The following is a 24,198-nucleotide window of genomic DNA, read 5'->3' on the forward strand; positions in this document are numbered from 1 at the left end:
TTATTTTAAGTTTGTATTAATTGTTTAGTAATTTAATAAAGCTAAGGCATACACTTTTGTTAAAAAATTTCAATGAAATCTAGTTGTGAAATTCGTATATTTATTCATTCAACATGAGAGACTACATAATGAATCGCAGTCATTCTTGTCTCTTATTACAATACATGCTATTTATTATTAAAAAAATTTTAATTTTTCTTTGGTATTTGCAGAACCCAAATCACACCCACAGCATTAGAAAAATGCATCACAATGTTATTTTTTTCACTTCATCTTTCTTTGCTCATTTTCCACTTTTGCTCTCGTTGTTGCAAGGGAAACCATAGTAATGCACTTTGAAGTCAATCACTTTTATTGACTTGTTGGTTGTCTGTTGTTAAATATGAAAGAGTTTAGTTACTTTGCAACTGTTCAGCGCTAAACACACACCTTAGTTTTAATAATAACTGACATCCGAATCCATCTCTATCAAAAAATTGTGTCAAAAGATATATTTAAGGGAAAGAAGTAATGGCTGATGAAACAACTCCTTTGACTACTGGAATTCCCCCAGCCCCGCCCACAATGCCCGGTCCGGTTTATGTGTTTCCTGGTGGAGTATCACCAAGATCACGTCGCCAAAAAATGCATCAATTTCAATGGTGTTTGGGTTTACTATTTTTGTGAGTGAAAAATTTTTGAAAATTGAAAACTTATAAGTGCAGAAAATATCAAAATTGCTAATATTTTGACAAATATTGAAATATCTATATATATAAATGTAAGTTGTGTTAGTTACTACACTTATAACTTAAGAACCGCTGGACTGATTTTAACAATTCACACAAATTAGGAGTTGTCTCCTCTCCGAAAAGGATAATATCCAAAAAAATCGCGTAAAAATGTGATATATTAACATTTTCATTTTGACTTTTCAAATGTACAATAGTAATGTTTTATTTTGCATGATTTTTTTCTATTTTGACTGGCTTTTTTCTAATGTACATTTGTAGTGTTTTTTATTTTTTATTTTTGAATTCGAATATTAAAACCAATTTATTTAATTGACTTGATTTCTTGAGAACTGAAATTGATGGCGGGTTACATGGAAGTGTAATAACGAATTATATGGTGGCGAAACGGAATAGATGATATCGAAATAATTTAACGCGGTCACACCAAAAGAAAGATAATTATTAATTAAAAGATAATTACTTTTTCAAATTCGCTAAAAAAATAACGAAAAAGAGATCTCATTGCAAAAATTCTCAAATCGGGAAAAAATCGAAAAGATTTTCAGTGGAATCGAATTTTAAAAAAATAGTAAGGGTCTTTAAACATTTGCTGTAATAAATCAGCGAACAAGTTGAAGATTTTTTCAATTTGCTATTCTTCTTTTGTCATTTTTTTAATTTGTATTTGCAAACACATTTAAACAACCAAAAATGACAGAAAAAGCCTAATGGAGCTCATTTCAAAGCGTGGACCTACTTCTTTCATGTGACAATAATCCGTCCAATGAGAGCTCAAAATGCAAAATTCTTTGGAAGTACAATCAGTAAAATACCAAATTTAAAGGGTGCAAAATAATAGAGCGAATGGGACTTTTAGTAAGAAAAGGATTTCTATCCTTCCAGGAATTCTTCCCAAACATTCAAGATACCTTAAATCACTTTTGCAGGTCATGATATCGATCATAACTCACGGATAAGGGTACAACCCGATTTTATATTTATATAACCATCATATGATTTAAGCTATTTTTGGGGTCTTGGCCACTTTTTTCATATTTTGGCCCTTATTTGGCATCTTTGTCTCTAAGGGGTTAGGGAACCATCATACAGATAATTGCCACATAGGAATTTATTTAAGTAAAGTCCCCACATTGGATTGGATTATAAGGGCTAGAAGAATGTTTTCAATGTAGGTCGATGTCTCGGAGTAGTGCCCATGTAAAAGTATCTCCTGATTTTACCATATTTCAAAGGATTTGGCTAAAAATGTGTATTTGGGGGGTGAAAACTTACACAAAAATATGAACATATCTACAAATTTTAGAATTTTTTCCATATAATAGTACCCCCTCAAGTCCACTTTTTGGCGGACAAACAGACCGACATGGTTAGGGGGACTTATAAGAACGCTAATGGACAATCTGAGGTGCTAATGGCTTAAAAAAGTAATTAACTTTGGCTATTCTTAATTCATTCAGCGCTCAATTATGAGGTGTACAAAATACAGCAAATTCCAAATTACTGCTCATTTCACTGGAAGATTTTGCTACGATGTTTACCATACTAAAAATTAATTTGATCCCTTACATGGGGATAAGATTGATATATACTTTTTAATAGATTTGTATAGCACATCCACACCTTTGAAGCCCACGGCTTAAATATGGGTACAGGTATTTTAAAACACTTATATCAGTCATATCTGTGAATAATTATGCTTTGACAAATATGCATAATAGACAAAAACTACGGGCCGGCAACGCGGACCGGGCCAGCTAGTTTCATATAAAGTGATATACGACAATGATTTATTGATATAATATGATTTATTTGGGATGTCGGCAAAATATTCTTCAAAGTACTCAATTTAAGTGAAAAAACTGAGATTTTAAAAAGTATTCAGCGTTAACGCGAAAAAAAAAACATTGAGAGTGCTTTCATTGGCTGAAAACTTATGACGATAGTGTTATAAATGTTGGTTTTTCGATGAATGGTTTTTAAAGGAATACCAAGATATAAATGTGAATTTATTTTAAGGACTGTAAAATTGGTACCACATTTAAATGAATTCAAATTGAATTTTTTAAAGAAAATTTTTTAATAATTTTTTAAGGACAAATAAATAAAAAAACTAAATACAATAAATCAAATTAACATTTGTCCCACCATGAGTATAAACGCAGACTTTCTGAGAATATATTTTTTTAAGAGATTATCAAACCTAAAAAGTTGTTTTTTTTTGTTATGGATAACATTTTAAAAAGTGAACTTTTTAAGGACTATTAAGCAAAAAACAATGAATTTTTAATTTAATAAGAATTAATTAATAAAACTAGTTTAATTGCATTTTAAATGTTGTAATCACATCTTTTTGGAAGACGATGGATTTTAAAGAACCTTTTTATGGATTATAAACCAAAAAACATTGATGTTTCAAAGAAATTTTTCGATGACTCTGAGCTGAACGCAGAAATTTTATTTATTTTTTCTAATAACTACATTTAAAATCCAGCAAAAACGAAAATATTTCCTAATTATACCCTCTACCATAGTACGGAGGGAATATTAAGTTTGTCATTCCGTTAGTAACACCTCGAAATATACATTTTATATTTCGAAATATACATTTTTATGTCCGTCTGTGGAAATTACTCTAGCTTCCGAACAAAATGAAGTAGATTAATAAAATTTTACTCAAATGTATATTATGTCTGCAGGACTTGGGCCTTGTAGGTACACGTTTTGGTTTAGCCCCCATATAACGGTACCTTCCGATATTCGATACTTGGTTGATTTTAGCTACATTATTCATCGGAATCGTTTCAAATTTGGTATTTGAAGTTCGTAATGGATACCACAGCTTAAGACAGAAAATTGTCTGCGCAGGTCTACGTCTTCGTATAGCCCCCATTCGGTACTTTGTTGATTTTAGGGACATTATTCACCGGAATTGTTTCAAATTTGGTATTTTAAGTTCGTAATGGATGCTGCAGCCTAAGACAGGAGATTGTCTGTGCACGTCCACGTCTCCGTATAGCACCCATATAAAGGTACCTCCCGATATTTGGTATGTTGATGATTTTTAAGTTTTTTTTTTTAAGTTTCGCATTTGAATATTTTAATGACTTATGACAAAAGTTACCTATGCAGGTCCTTGTCGTCGTATAGACCCTAATATAACAGCTAGATTAGGTATTTTTAAGATAACAGAATTTTTAATGTATTTTATTGTTTTTGAGAATTGCCAATTTCGTTCCAAATGGTGGAGGGTATTCAAAGTTCGGCTAGCTACACAGTTACAGCTTTTTTTCTTGTTTTTTAATAAATTTTCCTCGGATTTTTTTCGAGTTAATGCATGAAAGTAACATGTAAAATTTTGTTTCGGAAGCGGAAGTCAAAAAAGTAATATTCTACACAAAATATTATGAACCTCAGAATAAACCATATATCTAGGTACAATAGTTTTTATGAAAACTACCTTAAAAATTTGTATGCTAAAAGTGAAAAGCATGCCTTTTTTCTATTAATTTAACACGTATACAATCCGATACAAAATCTCCCTTATATTTCATTTTTTGGGAAAAGTGTCAAAGTAAGGATTATTTAAGATCAAATGTTATTGTGAATCTCTGAACAAATGGAATTTCTGTACTGAATATGTACCATAAAAAAGCATTCCTTTTTTGTTAATTTATTTATTTTTGAAAAATTTAGCATTTTTCCCGATTTTTAATAATTTAATAGGTTGTGGAAAATGTCAGGTGAGCTATAGTACTCGTTTTTAGATCAATACCTCAAAGGAGTTTTGGGTTCTTAGGATATTGATTGAGATCTTTGGATTACATTTAAAATCATTGATAAGATTGAGAAAATGGCTCATATTGGTGCACTTTTTGGAATAGTTACCTTGCAAGGATAACTCAGATTTCAAGTATAACAGTACCATCTGATATTCGGTATTTTCATATTTTTACTACATTTTCCCACGGAATTGTTCCAAAATTTGGTATTGAGAGTTTGTAACGAGAGGAATTTGTCCGGTGACAAAACATTATATGTATGGGTCCACGTTTTATTATAGCGCACATGAAACGGTACCTTCAGATATTCTGAATTTTGGCGAACTCAGCTTTTTTTCTAACGGATTTGTTTAAAATTTGGAATTTGTAGTTCGTAACGGTATCACTCGATATTCGGCATTTGGATAATTCTACCCACATTTTTCACGGATTTGTTGCAAATTTGATATTTAAGACTTACAATAAATAACAATCCTTGAAGTACAAATTTGCCTACCTAGGTTCTTTCCTCCACATAACAGTACCACCCACTTCATTAAATGTTGCCAATTTAAAATGCATTCTTCTATCGATCTCACTGTATTTGCAATTGAAAGTGGAACACGTTTGAATCCAGACACTTTTATTTGATTTTTTTACTTAATGGTGGAAGATATTAAAAGTTTATATTTTTTAGTTGTTCAAAAATAAGTTTTTAAAAGGACGAGTAAATATTAAACAATAATTTTGTAACAATTTTTTTAAAACATGGTTTTTTGATTGTTTTTTCAAAAAGCAATTTCAAAGACAGAACATATGGATTTATTAAGAATCAATTTTAAGGGTCTGTCGGAGATATAAACGAGGATATTTTATGAATTATTTTTAATGTACTTTCGGAGTTCTACATTTGCATATTTTAAGAATAGTGTTCTAATGGAAAGTTTCTAAAAAAATGAAATTGTTAGAATCTTAGTTTAAAATAACGTGCGTTTTTTTCGAATTGTTCATCGAAGAAGGGTTGGAGCAAAACATGTTAGACGTTAAGAATTATTTTCAAAAGAAAATTCAGAAACAAAACATGAAATTTTTTTAAAGGTCACTCAGAGCACAAAACTTGGATTTTTAAAAAAGTTTTTAAATGACTTTCAAGGCCAAAACAATGAACCTATTTTATTGAGCCAAAAGAAATAATACTACTTGTAGAAATTTAATTTATTCTTGCTCTGCTATGTTCCGAAAACGTTTTGTGTACATACATGCATATATAGTATTTAGTTCATCGCTACGGTTTCATGTTACCTTCTTCTAACCCAGTTTTTTGATCTACATCAATCTTCAATAAAGTGTTGATGAGTTTTTCCACTCATAAATATGTTTTAACTTGTATGCATACACATTTATGTGCGGTTAAAGTAATTTGTATAACAATTCGGCGTGACGCATCATCGTTAGGGCGACCGACCACAAGTTCATGCTATGTTGCCAATCGAACAATCCATTTCTTTATAATTCTCGTGATTGTTTTTGAAATTGAATACCTTGCCAATACTTATATATGCAAAATAAATTTTTTAAATTATTCAAGATTAACGTGTCTCGTTCCCTTCGTTGGGTGTCTGTATTGAATGACACATGATTGATTGAGCCGCTATATTGCGGTACAAAAAAATACCACAGTGCGAGTAATCAATTAGGACTGGTACTTAATTTCAAATCAGGTCGCTAAAAATTGGACCTCTTTAGACAGCTGATCTTTTAACAATGTATTTTAGCATATATTCAAACCATATATGCAAAAAAGTGTAATGAAACAACTGACTTACCTAGAATCAACGACCAGACGAAAAGGCTGACGCTAGAATCTTGAAATTTTGAACGAGGATCAGTTTTGGTGCGTAGTCGTGTTATAAGTCTGGGTTTGTGGAAATTCGTACTTATAGGGTACGAAAAGTACTAAAACGTACTAACAATATTTGTATTGGAATAACGGAATGACCAGAAATTTGGAATGGCAGTCACTGATGGAGTGCAGGATAGACGTACCAAAGGATTTTGGAAAGCTCAAATACGATACTAAACTTCTAACATTTGGTATTATATGAACGGAGCTAAAAAAATTGAATTTGGTATGAGAATCAAGATTGGAAAGTAAGTTTGATATATGAATGTGGTTTTGGAAGTGTGTTCTAAGTGTGCGAACAGTTTGGTTTAGGGTTAACGGACGAAGCTGAAATATTGTATTGGGGTCTTTCTTGGTAGTATGTTTGTGAAATGTTGTAGTACACATTACACATACGAGAAGTACTAACTATTACTATATTTAGGGCAATTTGGTGTTGGGTGAACAGATAATGCTTGAAATCTGACATTTGTAGGAGGTTTCATAAATGTGCACTATAATTGTACGAAAAGTTGTGAATGGTACTTGTAAAAGGGCGAGAAAAGAAAACCAACCGAATGGTTTGGCTGTTGATTCAATTCTAATTATACCCTCAGCCATATGGCTACAGAGGGTATATATCATTTGATACGGTCAAAACGTGCCTAGTCGAAATAACGGTTTTAGACCCTAGGTCTCTTTGGACCAAATCCGTTTCAGAACATTTGGAGTCGATCTAGCGATGTCCGTCCGTCCGTCCGTCTGTCTGTCTGTCTGTCTGGCTGGCTGGTGCGCACGATAACTCTCGAAGGGAGTATCCGATTTGGTCCAAACTTGGTACATCGTAATATTTTTGTCAAACTTAGATCGAGTTCGAAGATGGGCAATATCGGTCCACTCCTTCTGGTACCTCCCCCACAAAAGGTCGAAATTTGCAAAAAAATTATTCTTTGCACAGAAAGAGAAAGGAAAATCCGATTTTGCTTTAAATTTTGCAAATCCTAATATTTGCATCAGTGCTAGGTCAGGTGTGAAAATGGACAATATCAGTCCACTCCATCAAGTACCTCCCCCACAAATGGTCAAAATTTTGAATAATTACAACTCTCATAAAATTTGATTTAAGAGTCCGATTGTCTTCAAATTTTACACATCCCAATATTTATATTAACCCAAGGTCTGGTGTTAAGATGAGCAATATCGGTCCACTCCTTCTGGTACCTCCCCCACAAAAGGTCGAAATTTGCAAAAAATATATTTTTTGCACAGAAAGAGAAGGGATAATCCGATTTTGCTCAAACTTTGCAAATCCTAATATTTGCATCAGTTTTACGTTAGGTGTAAAAATGGACAATATCGGTCCACTCCTTCTGGTACCTCCCCACAAAAGGTCGAAATTTGCAAATCATATATTTTTTGCACAGAAAGAGAAACGATGATCCGATTTTGCTCCAACTTTGCAAATCCTAATATTTGCATCAGTGCTAGGTCTGGTCTTAAAATGGATAATATCGGTTCACTCCTTCAAGTACCTCCCCCACAAATGGTCAAAATTGTGAATAATTACAACTCTCATAAAATGTGATTTAAGAGTTCGATTGTCTTCAAATTTCACCCATCCTAATCATTTTATTAGTCAAGGTGTGGTGTTAAGATGGAGTATATCGGTCCACTTCTTCTGGTACATCCCCCACAAATGGTCGAAATTTTAAAAATATATATTTTCTGCACAGAAAGGGAAGCAATAATCTAATTTTGAAAAACATAACACTCAAAGAAAGCGAAATAAGGATCCAACTCTCTTCAAATTTCACACATACAATAATTTTTGCTAACACCAGATCTGTTGTGAAGATGCTATATATCTTCGAATACCTTCTGGCACCTCACCCACAAAGGGACACAATTTTCAATATTTTCATCTATCATAAATTACGAAGCGATTCAGCGATTCTTTACATTTGCTATATCCATCTACTATAATTTATTTGTTTACATATATAATTAGTTTTATATATAATTATATTTATATCATATTTATTTATGTGGGATACGAAATGGACAATATTGAACGATTCTTTCAAAACCCACTCCATAGAGGGTGGATAGGGCTGAGGGTATACATCTGTCGGCAAAACCGACCGATACTTTTTTACTTGTTTTATTTCTAAAATATGTTCCTTACGTACTACTGAAACTAATCTAACTTAACCTAGTCGCTCTCTAAGGCAATACCGTTCAAGAACCGGAACCAGGGAACTTTGTTCGGCTTTACACATTTCTTCGTTGTATTCTTTTTCATATTCGTTGGAAATGAAGGGACCTTCTGTACGTAGAGGCTTTCCTTCTTTTTCCTCTTCTGCTATGTTTTCTTTTCCTCTAGAATCGTTGTCGTAATCAACATCCCCGTATACGCCGAACATGTTGGGGCCTTCTGCACGTGAATCCATTCGTTCTTCACCGAGTGCTTCATTGCTCAGGGCGGATTCTTCTTCTTCTATCCGTTCCTCAAAATGAGGACTTGCCGGCGGGAACAATTTCACAATATTTACTTCTAAGCAAGGAATCTGCTTTAGTTGAGCAGCATCATGTTTTATTCTTAAATTTTCCACTTGTTTAGACATGTCATCTCTCTCAGCTTCCAAGACTTGCCGCGCTCTTTCCGAGCTAGCCAATTTTTCATTGACTTTCTCTAACTTCATTTTCAGATGTCGCACTTGATCTTTCTGAACACGATGTTTTTCTTCGAATTGTTCATCTTTGGCCCGCAGGTTTTCTTCAGATTTGGCGAGCAGATATTTTTCGTGGGCCTTCGCATTTCTCAATATCATTTAACTTTTTTCCACTTCGATTATTAATTGAGAACGCAATTCGATTGCTTGTCCCTGCAGAGATTGAAAATTGTTTTCATAGGCTTGCATTTGTTCGTGCAAACCATCTTCTAATTCTCTGTTGTAATCTTCCTTTGTTTCGACATAGTTAAGTTGTCTGTTTTCTTCCACTTGCTCTTCCCAAGTTAAATGGTCATATTTCAGCGAGAGTATCCATCGTGATGGAGGTTTCATCGAATCTTCGATTTCTTCATCGATGTCCAAGTCTGTGTAATTGCGACTCCGGGTTGCTAAAAGCTTCATTGCCGATAACATACACATATCCACATCACAGGGTAATGTCTTCATATGGGTTGGAAGATATTCTGGGTGTACCCTCAAGTACCGTCTTAACTGGTAGTATGTATTTTCTACCAGTACCTTCCATGCCGCGACGTGTTTGACCTTTTCAAAGGCTGACGTCGACGTTAACAGCTGGAAATAGCCTGCCAAAGTTGTGATAGCTTCTTCCATTTTTTTAATACATTTTTAATTTAGGTTGGTCCATTTGTCCTCTTTTCAAAACTTTTTTATATTGCCTTCTTGGCTTTTATCTATTTTTTTTTTCAGTTGGGACTTTGATGTCCTCTTTTCACTTTGTTTTTGCCCCTATGGCTTTTTTATTTTATTTTGCCGCTATGGCTTTTTTATTTAATTTGCCCCTGTGGCTTTTTTGCTTTGTTTATTTTTTTTAAATATATCTTTTTAATATTTGCCCCTGTGGCTTTTTTGCTTTGTTTTTTCTTGCTCCTATGGCGTACTTTGTAATTTTTGCCCGTTGGGTCTTTTTTTATTTTTGCCTTTATGGCTTTTTTATTTTTGCACTATGGCTTTTTCATATAATTTTGTCGCTTCGACCATGGTACAATGAATTCAAGGTAGGGCAGAACTACCATATGATTTAATTTTTTTTTATTTTTCTGGCTTAATATGTCAACTTCATTTGCTTATGTGTGTGTCTTCTTTTCAATAATAAAAAATTGTTCAGAAAATATTCAAATTCGGGTGTTTTCAAAATGCTTATTGCAACGAATGCATCGACAAAATCTACAGTTTTTGTCGCGAAATAAACCGTAAGAGATATATAGAACATGATATTGAAAAGAAATTTTGACCATTCATTCAGTTTTCGCGGTTTTAAATTATTTATTCAAAATCAATGCAACAAGTTGTTTGCTTTTTTATTGTTTTGATAGTAATTCTGACATTACAAGCCAAACAGGTAGACCTCTATACTTGCAATTTTTTCAAAGTTGACCTACCTTCTCTTCATTGTACCATGGCTTCGACTATCTTTTAAAATGCCCTACGGTCTTACATTTAAAATGTCTCAGCGGACTTTTTGGTAGCAGTTCTCCTCCTTTTTGAAGAACAGCTACTTCTTTTTTGGCTTTTCTGAGTTTCTTACCACTGGTGGGGGATAACTCAAACCAATTTTATTTTAGGTCGTCGATTCTTTATTTTTCGGAGGACCAATGAATGAGAAGAGAAAACCAACCGAATGGTTTGGCTGTTGATTCAATTCTAATTTTATTTCTAAAATATGTTCCTTACGTACTACTGAAACTAATCTAACTTAACCTAGTCGCAGCCACACAATTGTTCTTATCTATTCTAATATTGAATGGAGAACATTGCAGGGCTGCTTGACATATCATTCAAGTGGTCTTGTGCATCTACTGAACGCATCAATATCTGTGCCTGTGGGTCATAACCTTTATTATCTCACACATTATCGTATGCGTCAGCGCACAAGATCACTGAATTCTTCACATGTGATATTTTATGGCGGCTTGGAAATAATTAATTTTAGAACATTTATTTTTTATTGCTACATTTTCCCAGCGCCTCAATCGCACTCAAAAGTATGTACAAAGTATTTTGTACAGTACTATATTTGGTATATTGGATGTTAAAATTTTGAAATTCGATATTTAGATTACTGATGGTTGTGTGTTTGAGATTAGTCGGTGATTTGGAAATGTGTCCTTTGGTACTAAATATAAAGGGATAGGGCTGGGATCCTCAAATTTGATATTGACGTGTCTGTTGGTACGTGGAATTGAGATATGGAGGTGGTTTCCGAAATGTGTGCCATAATTGTACGAAATGTGCTAAATACAACTAAATTTAGTATTGGGTGAATGAAACTCTAAAATATAATAGACAGGGTGAGATAAAATACTGCAACAAAGTCAAACGACATTTACATTTTTTTTAATTTTATTGAATGAAAGCAAAAAATGTCGGAAATAGCATCAAATTTTAAAATAAGTTTAGATTTGTTCGAATTGGTCACCTTTGTCTATTGTGCGCTGGAAATGAAGCGAAGAACCTCTTTTGTAACCATTCTTGGGTGGCGCGTGCTGAGTCCTGTTGGAATGTCCAAAGCCTGCGGCCAAAATGTTTGCGTGCCCAAAGCTTTAATACACCCTCCAGAATATTTTCGCGATAATATTTGGCTTTTATTCTGATGCCACGGTCGATTAATACGAGCGGAGAGCGGCCATCGGCTGTTATGGCGGTCCACGCCATCACCATGGCCGGCGCTTGAGTTCTGCACATTTTTCAGAAAGTGCACATTTTCAGCTGACCTCTATGGCAAGTAAACACGATCATTTTGTTTGTATACAAACTGCTGGACACCTAATGTTATCTCATCGGAGAAAACCAAATTCGGCAGTTCAGCACTTTCGGTCAAGCGTAGCCACACTTTACCTCTTTTGAGTCTATTTTCTTAAAGTTGCGGTGTAAGTTCTGACACTTTTTGAAATTTCAATAGCTTTACCCCGAACTCATTTTTCAATATTTTCCGAATGGAGTATAGCGATATGTTCAGCTCACGAGCCAAATATAAAGAAATCACACTATCGCCCTTGAAGTCCATCACGAAAAACTTTTTTTCTGGAAAATTCCCACCAAAATGCTTTTGTACGCTTGTAAGCGATATAATGAGGTATCACTGGAATAATTTTAACAGTTGTCGGACGAGTGGCTTACAAATGACAGCAATCTGAAGTTGGTTGCAGTTTTTTCATCTCACCCTATATATACAATGCTCCGCCACCGGAGCTGGGACTCATTATGAGCTACAAATACCAATTTTTAGAGAAATCCGAGAAAAATGTGGCAAAAATAATCAAAATACCGAATATCGGGAGGTACCGTTATATGGGGGCTATACGAAAACGCTATCCTACATATACAAATTACAAATATATTACAAATATAATTTTTTAGACAAATCCATGGAAAAATGTGGCGATAAAAAATTCCGAATATCGGGAGGTACCGTTATTTGGGGGCTATACCAAAACGTGGACCGATCTAATTCATTTTCAATACCAATTATCCTACACAAAATACAAATAGTTGTAATAGTTTTGAAGCTCTACGACAAATAATGTGGGCTATATCGTGATTTCAATAGATAGACGGACATCGTTTAACCGGCTTAGAATTTTATGCTGATCATGAATATATATGGAAAAATGTGGATAAAAAAAAAAAATATGTATATATATATATATATATATATTTTTTTTTTTTTTTTTTTTTTTTTTTTTTAATGGAGTATATTTAGAATTGACGAAGTTAATATACCCTTCTTTTCAAGATAGAGGACGTACAGATATAAACATTATCTTTAAATGGGTCTCCTGATTCTTCTATGGATAAAAAGAGATCAATGTCCTTAGGAAAACAACATAAAGGAGAAAATATATGAGCTAAGATGAGTTCATGGGTAAAATTCTGTGAGACGATAGAAGGAGTCAACACAGCAATCTGGTTTCGCAAGGTATTGTCAAAGGACTCGAAGCCAATTGGTATCGTAAAAAAAAAACATGGCGCAGGACAGACTCTAGTCTTAACTCTACGGACCTCCTAGTGAGACCGCATTTCCCAACTGTAAAGGTATCAGAACGCGTTGTAGCAACATTATCCCACACAGATCAGAGGGTATACCAGTCTCCTAGATAGGCTTATAACCAGGAAAAAGTTCAAGCGGGCGATTGGTATCTTCCACATCGGAACTAGTTGTAGTTGGAGCAATTCCATACCACTCCGATCGGAGTGTGATGACAGTCTCCTACATAAGCGAATAACCAGGCAAAAGCTCGAGTGGGCGATTCGCATCTTTCAGCCTTACAAATCGCCGATCCAGATGTTCTACCAGCTATGATAAAGAATTCATCATCGCTTGTATACAATACTCTGGAAACGATATATACGGCCAGTTTGCATCACTCATATATACTTCGTCTATGGAGAGAGGTCGCAGTGACTTATATACCTAAAGCTGGAAATCCAAGTCAAACTACTTTGGATCTTCTTAAGACCCTAGCGAAAGACTGATAGCTAGATTATTCACTGGTGAGCAACTCGCAAGAGGCATATATAAAAGGAAAATCTGTTGAAACGGCTCTTCATGATGCGGTCAGTTTTATTGAAATAAACATGGAAAAGCTATATATAACCTTGAAGTGGACGGAATAAAACAGCAATATCAGCAGAAATGGTTCGAAAAGTAAAGAAGCGACTTGATCAAAACCCGCGTCGCAGTGGCCGAAAAATGGCAAATATTGAAATGAGTTCAGGGTAAAGCCATTGAAATTCCAAAAAAATCAAGAACTTACATCGCAACGGGAAGAAAATAGACTCACAAGAGCTAAAGAGTTGCTTTGCTTGGCCGAAAGTGGTGAATTGCCGAATTAGGTTTTCTCCGATCAGAAAACATTCGTTATACAGCAGTTTGTAAACAAACAAAATGATCGTGTTTACTTGCCAAAGATGTCAGCTGAAAATGTGCACCTTCGGTTGGCCACCAGAACTCTAGCGCCGGCCATGGTCATGGCCCGATGGTCGCCATAACAGCCGATGGTCGCTCTCCACTCGTATTAATCGACCGTTGCATCAGAATAAAAGCCGAATATTATCGCGAAAATATTCTGGAGGGTGTATTAAAGCCTTGGGCACGCAAACATTTTGGCCGCTGACCTTGAACATTCCAACAGGACTCAGCACCATCGCACTCAGCACGTGCCACCCAAGAATGGTTACAAAATGAGGTTCTTACTTCATTTCCAGCTCACAATGGCCACCAAATTCTCCGGATACCAATCCTTTGGACTATTGTGTCTGGAGTATTTTGGAAAGCAAGCGCTTTGACGGGAATGGACCAAAATACCGCAGAGCAACATTCGGGAACAGCCCTGGGAGATCTACACACTATTATCCGCGCTTTGTTGAATATCTAATGAAAAGCCGATGAATTGATAGGGATAGGTCGCTGCAACATCGGATCAATAACGCCCAAATGATGATTGAAACGCTCGAATACCTTTTTTGCCACTCTATCAAGGGAAAGACTACGAGCTTTGGGGGAACATTCGACTCTTGACTGAGATGCATTCAGATGTGGATTCCTTTGTCATCTATAATTTCGCAAAAAGGCTTTACTGTCTCTGGCACCAGGGTTTAATCACTACCCTTTTCGGTACTTTTTTTCTCCATCCCTTCTACTTCTCTCTGCAAAGATTATTCACCCTCTATCCTTTTTAAATCTTCTATTTTCTTAATGTTGGATGATCACAATGGACCGAAAGGTTCCGAGTTGGGTACTTACAATCTCAATTGTAACAGCACTTCCTCTAACCTAATCTAGTTTAATCTCCTCTCAATAGATCATTATCATTTCTGTAGATCAATATATGATGAATATGTATTTCTGAACACAGTCTTTATTCCCATTTTCAGAATTATACTCATTGCTGCATTGGTACTTGTTTTAGTACTCAATGACAGATACTCAACACCCTATGTTTTCCTGGCGACAAATTCCACATCATCGCGGAACCACTCAATATCCACTGCAAATGACACACTGGAACGATTGGAGTCGATAACATCACCAATACCCGACGAACCTGAAAGTGAGTGGGCTTTACGGAAACTACATTTGAATCAGTCGGTTAGCGATTGGGCTATCGGAGAGGGCATTAAAGCTTTGGGTGATCGGGAGTTATTAGAGGAGGGTCTGGAGCCAACACCGGTCAATTCGCCGGCATTTCGTCATTATCGTTCGTTAAGCACCAATCCGCAGTCGAGAAAATTGGCACGCAGAGGTTTCGTCGAGAATTCGGCAACGTTGAGCATTGCCCGAAGATTTAACTATACCAAGCGACCTGGTAGGTCAGATATTGGCCGTGGTCCCAAAATTATCTTGCCGGATCCCACATCAAATATCAAATGTGATTTTAATGCCAAATATCGTCGGCCAAGTGGAATCTGCAATAATAAAAATCATCCACGACATTATGGTGCCTCGTTGATATCCTATCGCCGAATGGTTAATCCAGATTATGAGGATGGCATAGGCCTGCCAAGAGGAGTACAACACAATGGAACGACCCGCCTGCCACCAGCCCGAGAAGTATCCGCCAAAATATATCGCTCGTCGTATGAAACAGATTCGAATTTCACCGTTATGTTGGCAGTATTCGGACAATTCTTGGATCACGACATTACGGCCACATCACTGACCTCCTCGCAGGAGGGAGAGTCGATTAATTGCTGTATTACGAATTTCAACAGTACTGTGCATCCGGAATGTTTTCCGGTGACAGTCTTGCGAGATGATATTTATTATTCGAAATATAATTTGACGTGTATGAACTTTGTGCGATCAGCTCCCTCCCCAACGGGTCATTTTGGGCCAAGACAACAGCTTAACCAGGCCACATCGTTTATTGACGGATCTGTGGTTTATGGTAATTCCGATTTACGGCAAAATAATTTAAGGGCCATGGTCAATGGTACTCTAAGAATGTACATGACGGCTGATGGTCGGGAATTGTTGCCGATCTCCACAAATTTGGAAGACGGCTGTAATCGGGCCAGTAAAATCCGTCAGGGAAGATACTGTTTTGAATCTGGCGATGATCGAGCCAATGAAAACTTACTTCTGACCTCAATGCATTTGTTGTGGGCCCGACACCATAACTACTTGGCCCAAGGCTTGCAAAATGAAAATCCCAATTGGAATGATGAGATGCTGTTTCAGGAGAGTCGTCGGATATTGGCTGCACAAATGGCTCACATAACCTATAATGAATTCTTACCTATTCTATTGGGTAGGGAGTTGGCGGAGAAGAAAGGTTTACTGCCACAAATGGACGATCTGGATGCTCCCGATGCCTATGACCGAAATGTCAATCCTTCCATAGCCAATGGTTTTGCCGCTGCTGCGTTCCGTTTTGCCCACACGCTGTTACCGGTAAGTGGTTTGATGCATCAAAACAATTTTGTAATGATAATCTCTTCTACTAGGGTCTCTTCAACATCACCAAGAATTACAGTGACCCAGAATCAATTGAACTGCACAAAATGCTTTTCAATCCTTTTTCTTTGTGGTCCAATGGTGGCATTGATCGAGCAATGCTCGTAGCCAGTAATACTCCAGTTCAACGAGTCGATCGTTTCTTCTCAACGGAAATGTCTCAAAAACTATTCGAAGGTACATCGGAGGATACGGTACCAATATGTGGTTTGGATTTGGTCTCATTGAATATACAACGTGGTCGGGATCATGGTCTACCATCATATCCTGTCTATCGGAAACATTGCAATCTACCGCCAGTCGATACCTGGAAACAAATGGCCGATGCTGTGGATTCAGATTCGTTGGCTTCCATAAAGGGAATTTATGCGTAAGTGGGAATTTTGAGATGCTGTGAGAGAAGAGAGGGTCGAGAAGTTTCATATATGTTGAAGTTCTCTTCAAGAGGTCGCATACAGAGAAAATCTTGCAAGGTGTCGTCCAAAGACGAAAGGGTCTTTACCATTACCATTTATCGGGATTATTAAAGCAATGCTTTTAAATAAAGTAAATATCATACACTAACATAATTTCTGGCCCAATATATTTTTTCTATAGAAGGCTCTTCTCTGTATGGTCTTCTTTTCCATAGGAAATAATTTAAATTGCTTTCAAATATGGAAGCTGTTGTTGACAGGAAGTATAGGAAAAAAAAGTATATGTGTCTTCTAGATACCTATCAAATCCCTATATAATATTTTGAAAGCTATGAAATACATCATGGAAAAAAATTTGGGGTCCCTTTGATAGGATACTATTCAAATATGCATAATCCATGACATTTTGAGAGATTTTCTTCAATAAGGAAAAGGTATTCTCTCTATAGAATTTTTTTTTGCTATTTCATACATTATGGAAGGTCGTCGCTCCATAGAAGACCTATTGACAAGACCTCTCTCTACCTTACTCCATAGAAGAGCTTCTGTCCTCCTTTTCCTTTTCTCAATAGAAATTGAAAGCCTTCTCTCCATAAAAGAGCTTTTGAAATATATACTCGCCATCGAAGTGACTTTGAAATATCTCATCTTGTGTCACACTGTCTGTATAGCGATGGGTTAATTAAATAAATTACTTAGTAGCCGAAATTGCAAATTAGGTTAAGACTTTCAAAATGACCTCTTTGATATTCGAAGCATTCGTTTTATTTTGGGAGATGTAGACCTGTCTTTTAATAATCATGTATAGGCATATTTTTTAATGCGAGAAATTGATTGAAATGTTACAAATGTATATCTTACTTTATAATTAATTTCTAAAGCACTGAAGCCAAAATATGCTATTTGCAGCCATAGTAGAAATGAACTTCGCTGGACAAACGTTCGTAAGGAGGGGTATATGTGCTCCTGCGTATTCCATTTGAAACCGTTTTCATGCTTTCCTTCTTCGTCTTTCTTTTTATTGGTGGGTGAAGTCGTTTCTATTTCCAAAGCAGCTGATGTGGATTTTTTAACCGGTATTATCTGGATATAGAACCTTTCATTTTCACATTTCTCTTTTTTTTTGACAGCGGCACATCTTCATCAACGGGTGCCTTTTGGACATCTGGACAGTTATCTTTTCACCAAACACCGTACCAGAGACATCTGTCATCGGTTTAGTATTATCTGCCGTTTTACTTCGGCCATTCAATTTGCGGCACCAATCTTCGTTATGTAGGATGAGATAAAAAAAAAAACTGCAACAAAGTCAAACGCCATAATATATAAAATTTGTTTTTAATTTTATTGAATGAAAGCAAAATATGTCGGAAATAGCTTCAAATTTTAAAATAAGTTTAGATTTGTTCGAATTGGTCACCATTGGCACGAATTATGGCCTTCAAACGGCCAATGAAACCGTCACACGCTGCCCGAATGTTGCTCTGCGGTATTTTTGGCCCATTCTCGGCGAAGCGATTTCTTGAGGTGATCGATCTTTTAGTGCCAACTTTGCTTTCCAAAATATTCCAGACTCAATAGTCAAACGTATTGGTATCCGGAGATTTTGGTGGAAATTGTGGGCTGGAAATGAAGCGAGGAACCTCATTTTGTAACCATTCTTGGGTGGCGCGTGCAGAGTGCGATGGTGTTGAGTCCTGTTGGAATGTCCAAGGTCTGCGGAAAAAATGTTTGCGTGCCCAAAGCTTTAATAGACCCTCCAGAATATTTTCGCGATAATATTCATATTTATTCATTTATTCTGATGCCACAGTCGATTAATACGAGCGGAGAACGAATATCGGCTGTTATGGCGTCCCACACCATCACCATGGCCTGCGCTTGAGTTCTGGTGGCCAACCGAAGGTGCACATTTTCAGCTGACCTCTTTGGCAAATAAAAACGATAATTTTGTTTGTTTATAAACAGCTGGCCAACGAATGTTTTCTCATCGCAGAAAACAAAATTCAGCAGTTCACCACTTTCGACCAAGCGAAGCAACTCTTTAGCTCTTTTGAGTCTATTTTCTTTCTGTTGCGGTGTAAGTTCTGACACTTTTTGAAAATTCAATGGCTTTACCCCGAGCTCATTTTTCAATATTGCGGGTTTCGATCAAGTCGCTTATTTACTAGCTGTTTTCTTCCATCCACTTCCTTGACGTCGGACTACGCTACCAGTATCACGGTAACGAGCGATGGTATGAGACACAAAAGATTTGTTCATATTTAAATGCTGGAGTGCTCTAACGATAGCCACATGCGGTTTTGCAGCTAAATATATAAAGAAATCACACTATCACGCTTGAATTCCATCACGAATAACTTTTTTTTGGAGAATTCTCACCAAAATCTTTTGTACGCTTGTAAACAACATAATGAGCTATCACTGGAATAATTTTAACAGCTGTCGGACGAGTGGCTTCAAAATGACAGCAGTCTGAAGATGGTAGCAGTTATTTCATCTCACCCTGTAAAACGTTTCATTTTCGGATTTCTCTTTTTTTGACAGCGGTACATCTTCATTCACGGGTGCCTTTTGGACATCAGTGACATCTGTCATCGGTTTAGTATTCTCGGCCGTTTCACTACGGTCATACAGTTTTTCGTCACCAATCTTCGTTATAGATTCTTCCCAGTCTGGAAATGCCAATGATTCTTGCATCTGTTGCACTTTTTTCTGCATGCATTATTTTTATTCCGTGTCGGCAGCACTTCTTCTTGTTGACACTTGTTTATTGCCCTATCCAGATGAAATTTTGCACGAATCATTTGTTTTGGTCAAAATTTAGATATAGCTCCCATATATATCTTCGTCCGATTTGCCTTTTATTGTGCACCAAACGTGTAATATCAGTCCGAATAATATGGAATTTTGCACGTACGATCAGATTGGACTTGAAAATAAGTATGCCAAATTTGATCGAAATCGGTTCAGATATAGCTATAGCTCCCATATATACTGTTCATCCGATTTGTTATTTTTGGCCTCCGCAGCCATAATATGCACTCTGTAACAACAATATTTGGGAAAATATACCAAATACAGCTCGGAAATACATTTGCTAAATTTTATCGAGATAGGTTCAGATTTGGTTATAGCTCCTATATATAACTTCGTACGATTTACCTTTTATTGTGCACCAAACGTCTAATATTTGTCCAAATGGGATGGAATTTGGCACTTACGACCGAATTGACTCTAGAAGCTAGTATCTCAAATTTGGTAAAGATCGGTCCAGATATAGCTATAGCTCTCATATATACTGTTCATCCGATTGGTATATTTGTTACCCCCAGCCGTATTTTACACTCCGTAACAACGATATTCAGGGAAATATATCAAATACAGCTCAAAAATATATTTGCTAAATTATGTCGAGATCGCTTTCATTTTGGATATAGCTCCTATATATTTATCCGATTTCAAATTAATTGAGCACCAAATGGGCAATACAAGTCCGAATTTAAAAGATACAAATGCTTCGGCATATTTAGTCCCTTGAACTTTAAATTATAAATATAACCATAAAATCTTTTAATTGTTATGCGGAGCTCTACTAAATTAGTAAAGTGGTGTAGGGTATCATAAAGTCGGCCCGCCCGACTTTTTACTGGTTTTTACTTTATAGCCAGCTATTTAAAACAAATATCTAGAAAATGAAAACTTTTTGCAAGATGACTATACGCTGGTAATTTAGAAGATAGTTTAAACATCTAGTCTTTGTTTCGATATATATTTTGAATTTTGAAGAATAGCATTCTCTATCTCTTCCTTCAACTCATCTAAGGAACAACTCTGGTTATTAAGGGGATAATTTATTGTAGTTCTCGATAGAAGGATTGTGCCACTAGTTGTGAACATTTCTATTGAACTAAAGCTGTTCAACATAGCTATTACTCTAATAGCCTAATAGCTACTACTCTGGAGCTAATATGGGGACAAATATACCATGCATAACCATATCTCGTTTAAAGTTCGTACGGACCTTTTCCATGGAGCTTACCCTCATTGTCCAATAATTCGCTGCTTGCTTATATGAAGGAATCTGCTAAACCTAAACATTTCTTTTCAATTTCTCCTGCCACACTTTGCTCAGATTAAATTATAATTTGATGTTGAATGAATTGTTCAAAATCCATTTTAACGAAGATATTTCTGTACTTGTCTGATATTAAAACCCTAAAGAGTGGAAATAACCACAGTCTTATCAATGATTGCTTCAAAATTATGCCGAGTAAACCCGACGTAGTACATTTCACCACGCGTTTACTTGATATAGGCGACATTTATGATTATACCCTACACCACAAGGTGGTCAGGGTATTATGTCTTTGTGCATTTGTTTGTAACAGGCAAAAGGAAACGAGATAGACACATCTGAGTCGATTTATGCATGTCCGTCCGTCCGTCTGTCCATGTATTTTTCTAAACAAAGTACAGTTCGCATTTATTGCCCTATCCAGATGAATTTTTGCACAAATCATTTGTTTGGCCCAAGGACGAACCCTATTGAAATTGGAGATAATTGGTCAAAATTTAGATATAGCTCCCATATATATCTTCGTCCGATTTGCCTTTTATTGTGCACCAAATGTGTAATATCAGTCCGAATAGTATGGAACTTTGCACGTACTATCAGATTGGACCTGAAAATAAGTATGCCAAATTTGATCGAAATCGGTTCAGATATGGCTATAGCTCCCTTATATATGGTTCATCCGATTTGTTATTTTTGTCCTCCGCAGCCGTAATATGCACTCTGTAACAACAATATTTAGGGAAATATATCAAATACAGCTCAGAAATACATTTGCTAAATTTTATCGAGATCGGTTCAGATTTAGATATATAGCTCATATATATAACTTCGTCCGATTTACCTTTGATTGTGCACCAAAGGTATAAGATTTGCCCAAATTGTATGAAATTTGGCACTTACAACCGAACTGAGTCTAGAAACTAGTATGTCAAATTTGTTGGAGATCGGTTAAGATATAGCTATAGCTCCCATATATACTGTTCATCCGATTTATCATATTTGTTACCCACAGCCGTAATATGCACTCCGTAACAACGATATTCAGGGAAATATATCAAATAAAGCTCAGAAATATCTTTGCCCAATTTTATCGAGATCGGTTCAGATTTGGATATAGCTCCCATATATATTTTTATCCGATTTCAAATTAATTGTGCACCAAATGGGCAATACAAGTCCGAATTTAAAAGATACAAATGTTCCGGCATATTTAGTCCTTTGAACTTTAAATTATAATTATAATCAGAGCTTGTATGATTGACTTCTCCCATAAAAACTTTTAATTGTTATGCGCAGCTCTACTAAATTAGCAAAGTGGTGTAGGGTATCATAAAGTCGGCACCACCCGACTTTAAGTCTTTCTTTACTGGTTTTTGTTTATGATCGTCAAAAAAAAAAAAAAAAAAAAAAAAAAAAAAAAAACACGAACACGAACACGAACAATAGATACTCCAAATACATTCTAATGATTTCCGTACTAAGTATATGGTAACACTAATGTGGCAATGAAATGCACTTATCTAAAACGCAGGTATGTCAACACCTTAGTGCATTGTTATCGAACATCAAATAATTATACTTTGTGATTTTGTGTGAGCGGCTCGTTTTCTTTTTGTTTGTTTTGTACGCTGATCTCAATGCAGAAAACGTTTTTGTGAAATTTTGAAAGGTGTCTCTCCTTCTTCTAGTCTTCTTTACGCAGAATCTCTCTTCCTCTAGGAGTTTTCAGCTTAAAGTTACTTTTTAACTCTAGAAGATCTTTTTTTGTATTTTTGTTTTAAGAAAAAAAAAAAAAAAACATTTTTCATTCTTTTGCTCACAGTTCCCCTCACGATGTTGATGTGTATACGGGTGCGCTAAGTGAACCCCCATTGGAAGGAGCAATATTTGGTCCACTATTAGCTTGCATGGTGTCTGATCAGTTTTTGCGCTTAAAACAGGGCGATTCATTTTGGTACGAACGAAAGGTCGGGCCGCAGCGTTTTACGAAAGGTAAGTAGCTCTATTTCCGTATTATTTAAAACCCTAGACTAAATTGGAACAGTTGGGCTGATGAAACTAAAAGTGGGAAGTTATTTTTTTATTTATTTAAACAATTATTTTCTTTCAGACCAACTACGTGCCATCTACAATACGACGCTATCGCAAATCATATGCCGTAATTCGGATGGTATCGAAGAGATTCGTAAATATGTTATGGAACATCGCAAAGATGAACCAAATCTATTGATACCTTGTAAGGATTTGAAAGATTTCGACTTTAGTCCATGGAATGAAAGCGAACAACCGGCCAAATGGCATTCGGCTCATTTTAGTTCATCTCTGACCGCAGTACGAGTTTTGACACCCGAATCAAATGTAACGATAGAAGCGAACGATTCGTTGTCGTTAGCTACAGATTTAAATAAGCCCACTTAGAAGTAATTTATGTTTTTGTGGTTTTGGGAAGTAAAGTAGACAATACCGATTAATTAATATTTTAAATGGTTCTTAGTAATGTCAAACTGGTCATTATTATTGTTTTTTTTTTTTTTGATACAAATACAAAATCAAGTTTATTACCATGGCATGTTTTGTTTTATTTTCACAGGCTTGGCAATGGGCAGCGGCATGGGGGAAGGAAATAGTTGAGGACATGTTTTATATAAAAATGCATTGAAAATCTTGAGATTTTCTACAGGTAACAGCAAGTGTTGTTGTGCAACAATCGTAACAACAACCACATACAAATTTGTTTTTGTACGTAATACCAGTGTCAGAGTTCGGTGTCCAAAAATGTAAACGAAATAATTAATTTTCAATAAATTATATTAATTTTAACAAATAAAAAAACATTAAGTTCGGCCGGGCCAAACTTTTAATACCCTCCACCTTAGGGTAAAAGAAACATTAGAAGAAATGTGGCAAAAACCATTAAAATGCCGAATATTGGGAGGTACCGTTATATGGGGGCTACACCAAAACGTGAACCTATAATTACAATGTTTCGCCACACGAACTAGGACCCATTATGACCCACAAATACCAATTTTTAGACAAATCAGTGAAAAATATGGCAGAAACTATCAAAATACCGAATATCGGGAGGTACCGTTATATGGGGGCTATATCAAATCATGGA

The 24,198-nt window shown here is 35.8% G+C and overlaps 1 protein-coding gene across 1 annotated transcript; it reads left to right on the forward strand.

Annotated features, from left to right (window-relative positions):
* Positions 1-482: 482 nt before the first annotated feature.
* LOC101897546 (chorion peroxidase) lies at positions 483-23,636 on the forward strand. Its single transcript, XM_059127022.1, has 5 exons — positions 483-662; positions 15,002-16,520; positions 16,574-16,953; positions 22,900-23,069; positions 23,188-23,636. Exons 1-5 carry the CDS (start codon positions 511-513, stop codon positions 23,493-23,495), a joined length of 2,529 nt encoding a protein of 842 aa, XP_058983005.1. The 5' UTR covers positions 483-510; the 3' UTR covers positions 23,496-23,636.
* Positions 23,637-24,198: the final 562 nt, after the last annotated feature.

This window comes from Musca domestica, unplaced genomic scaffold (assembly GCF_030504385.1).
Source record: "Musca domestica strain aabys unplaced genomic scaffold, Musca_domestica.polishedcontigs.V.1.1 42, whole genome shotgun sequence".
Classification (NCBI taxonomy): domain Eukaryota; kingdom Metazoa; phylum Arthropoda; class Insecta; order Diptera; family Muscidae; genus Musca; species Musca domestica.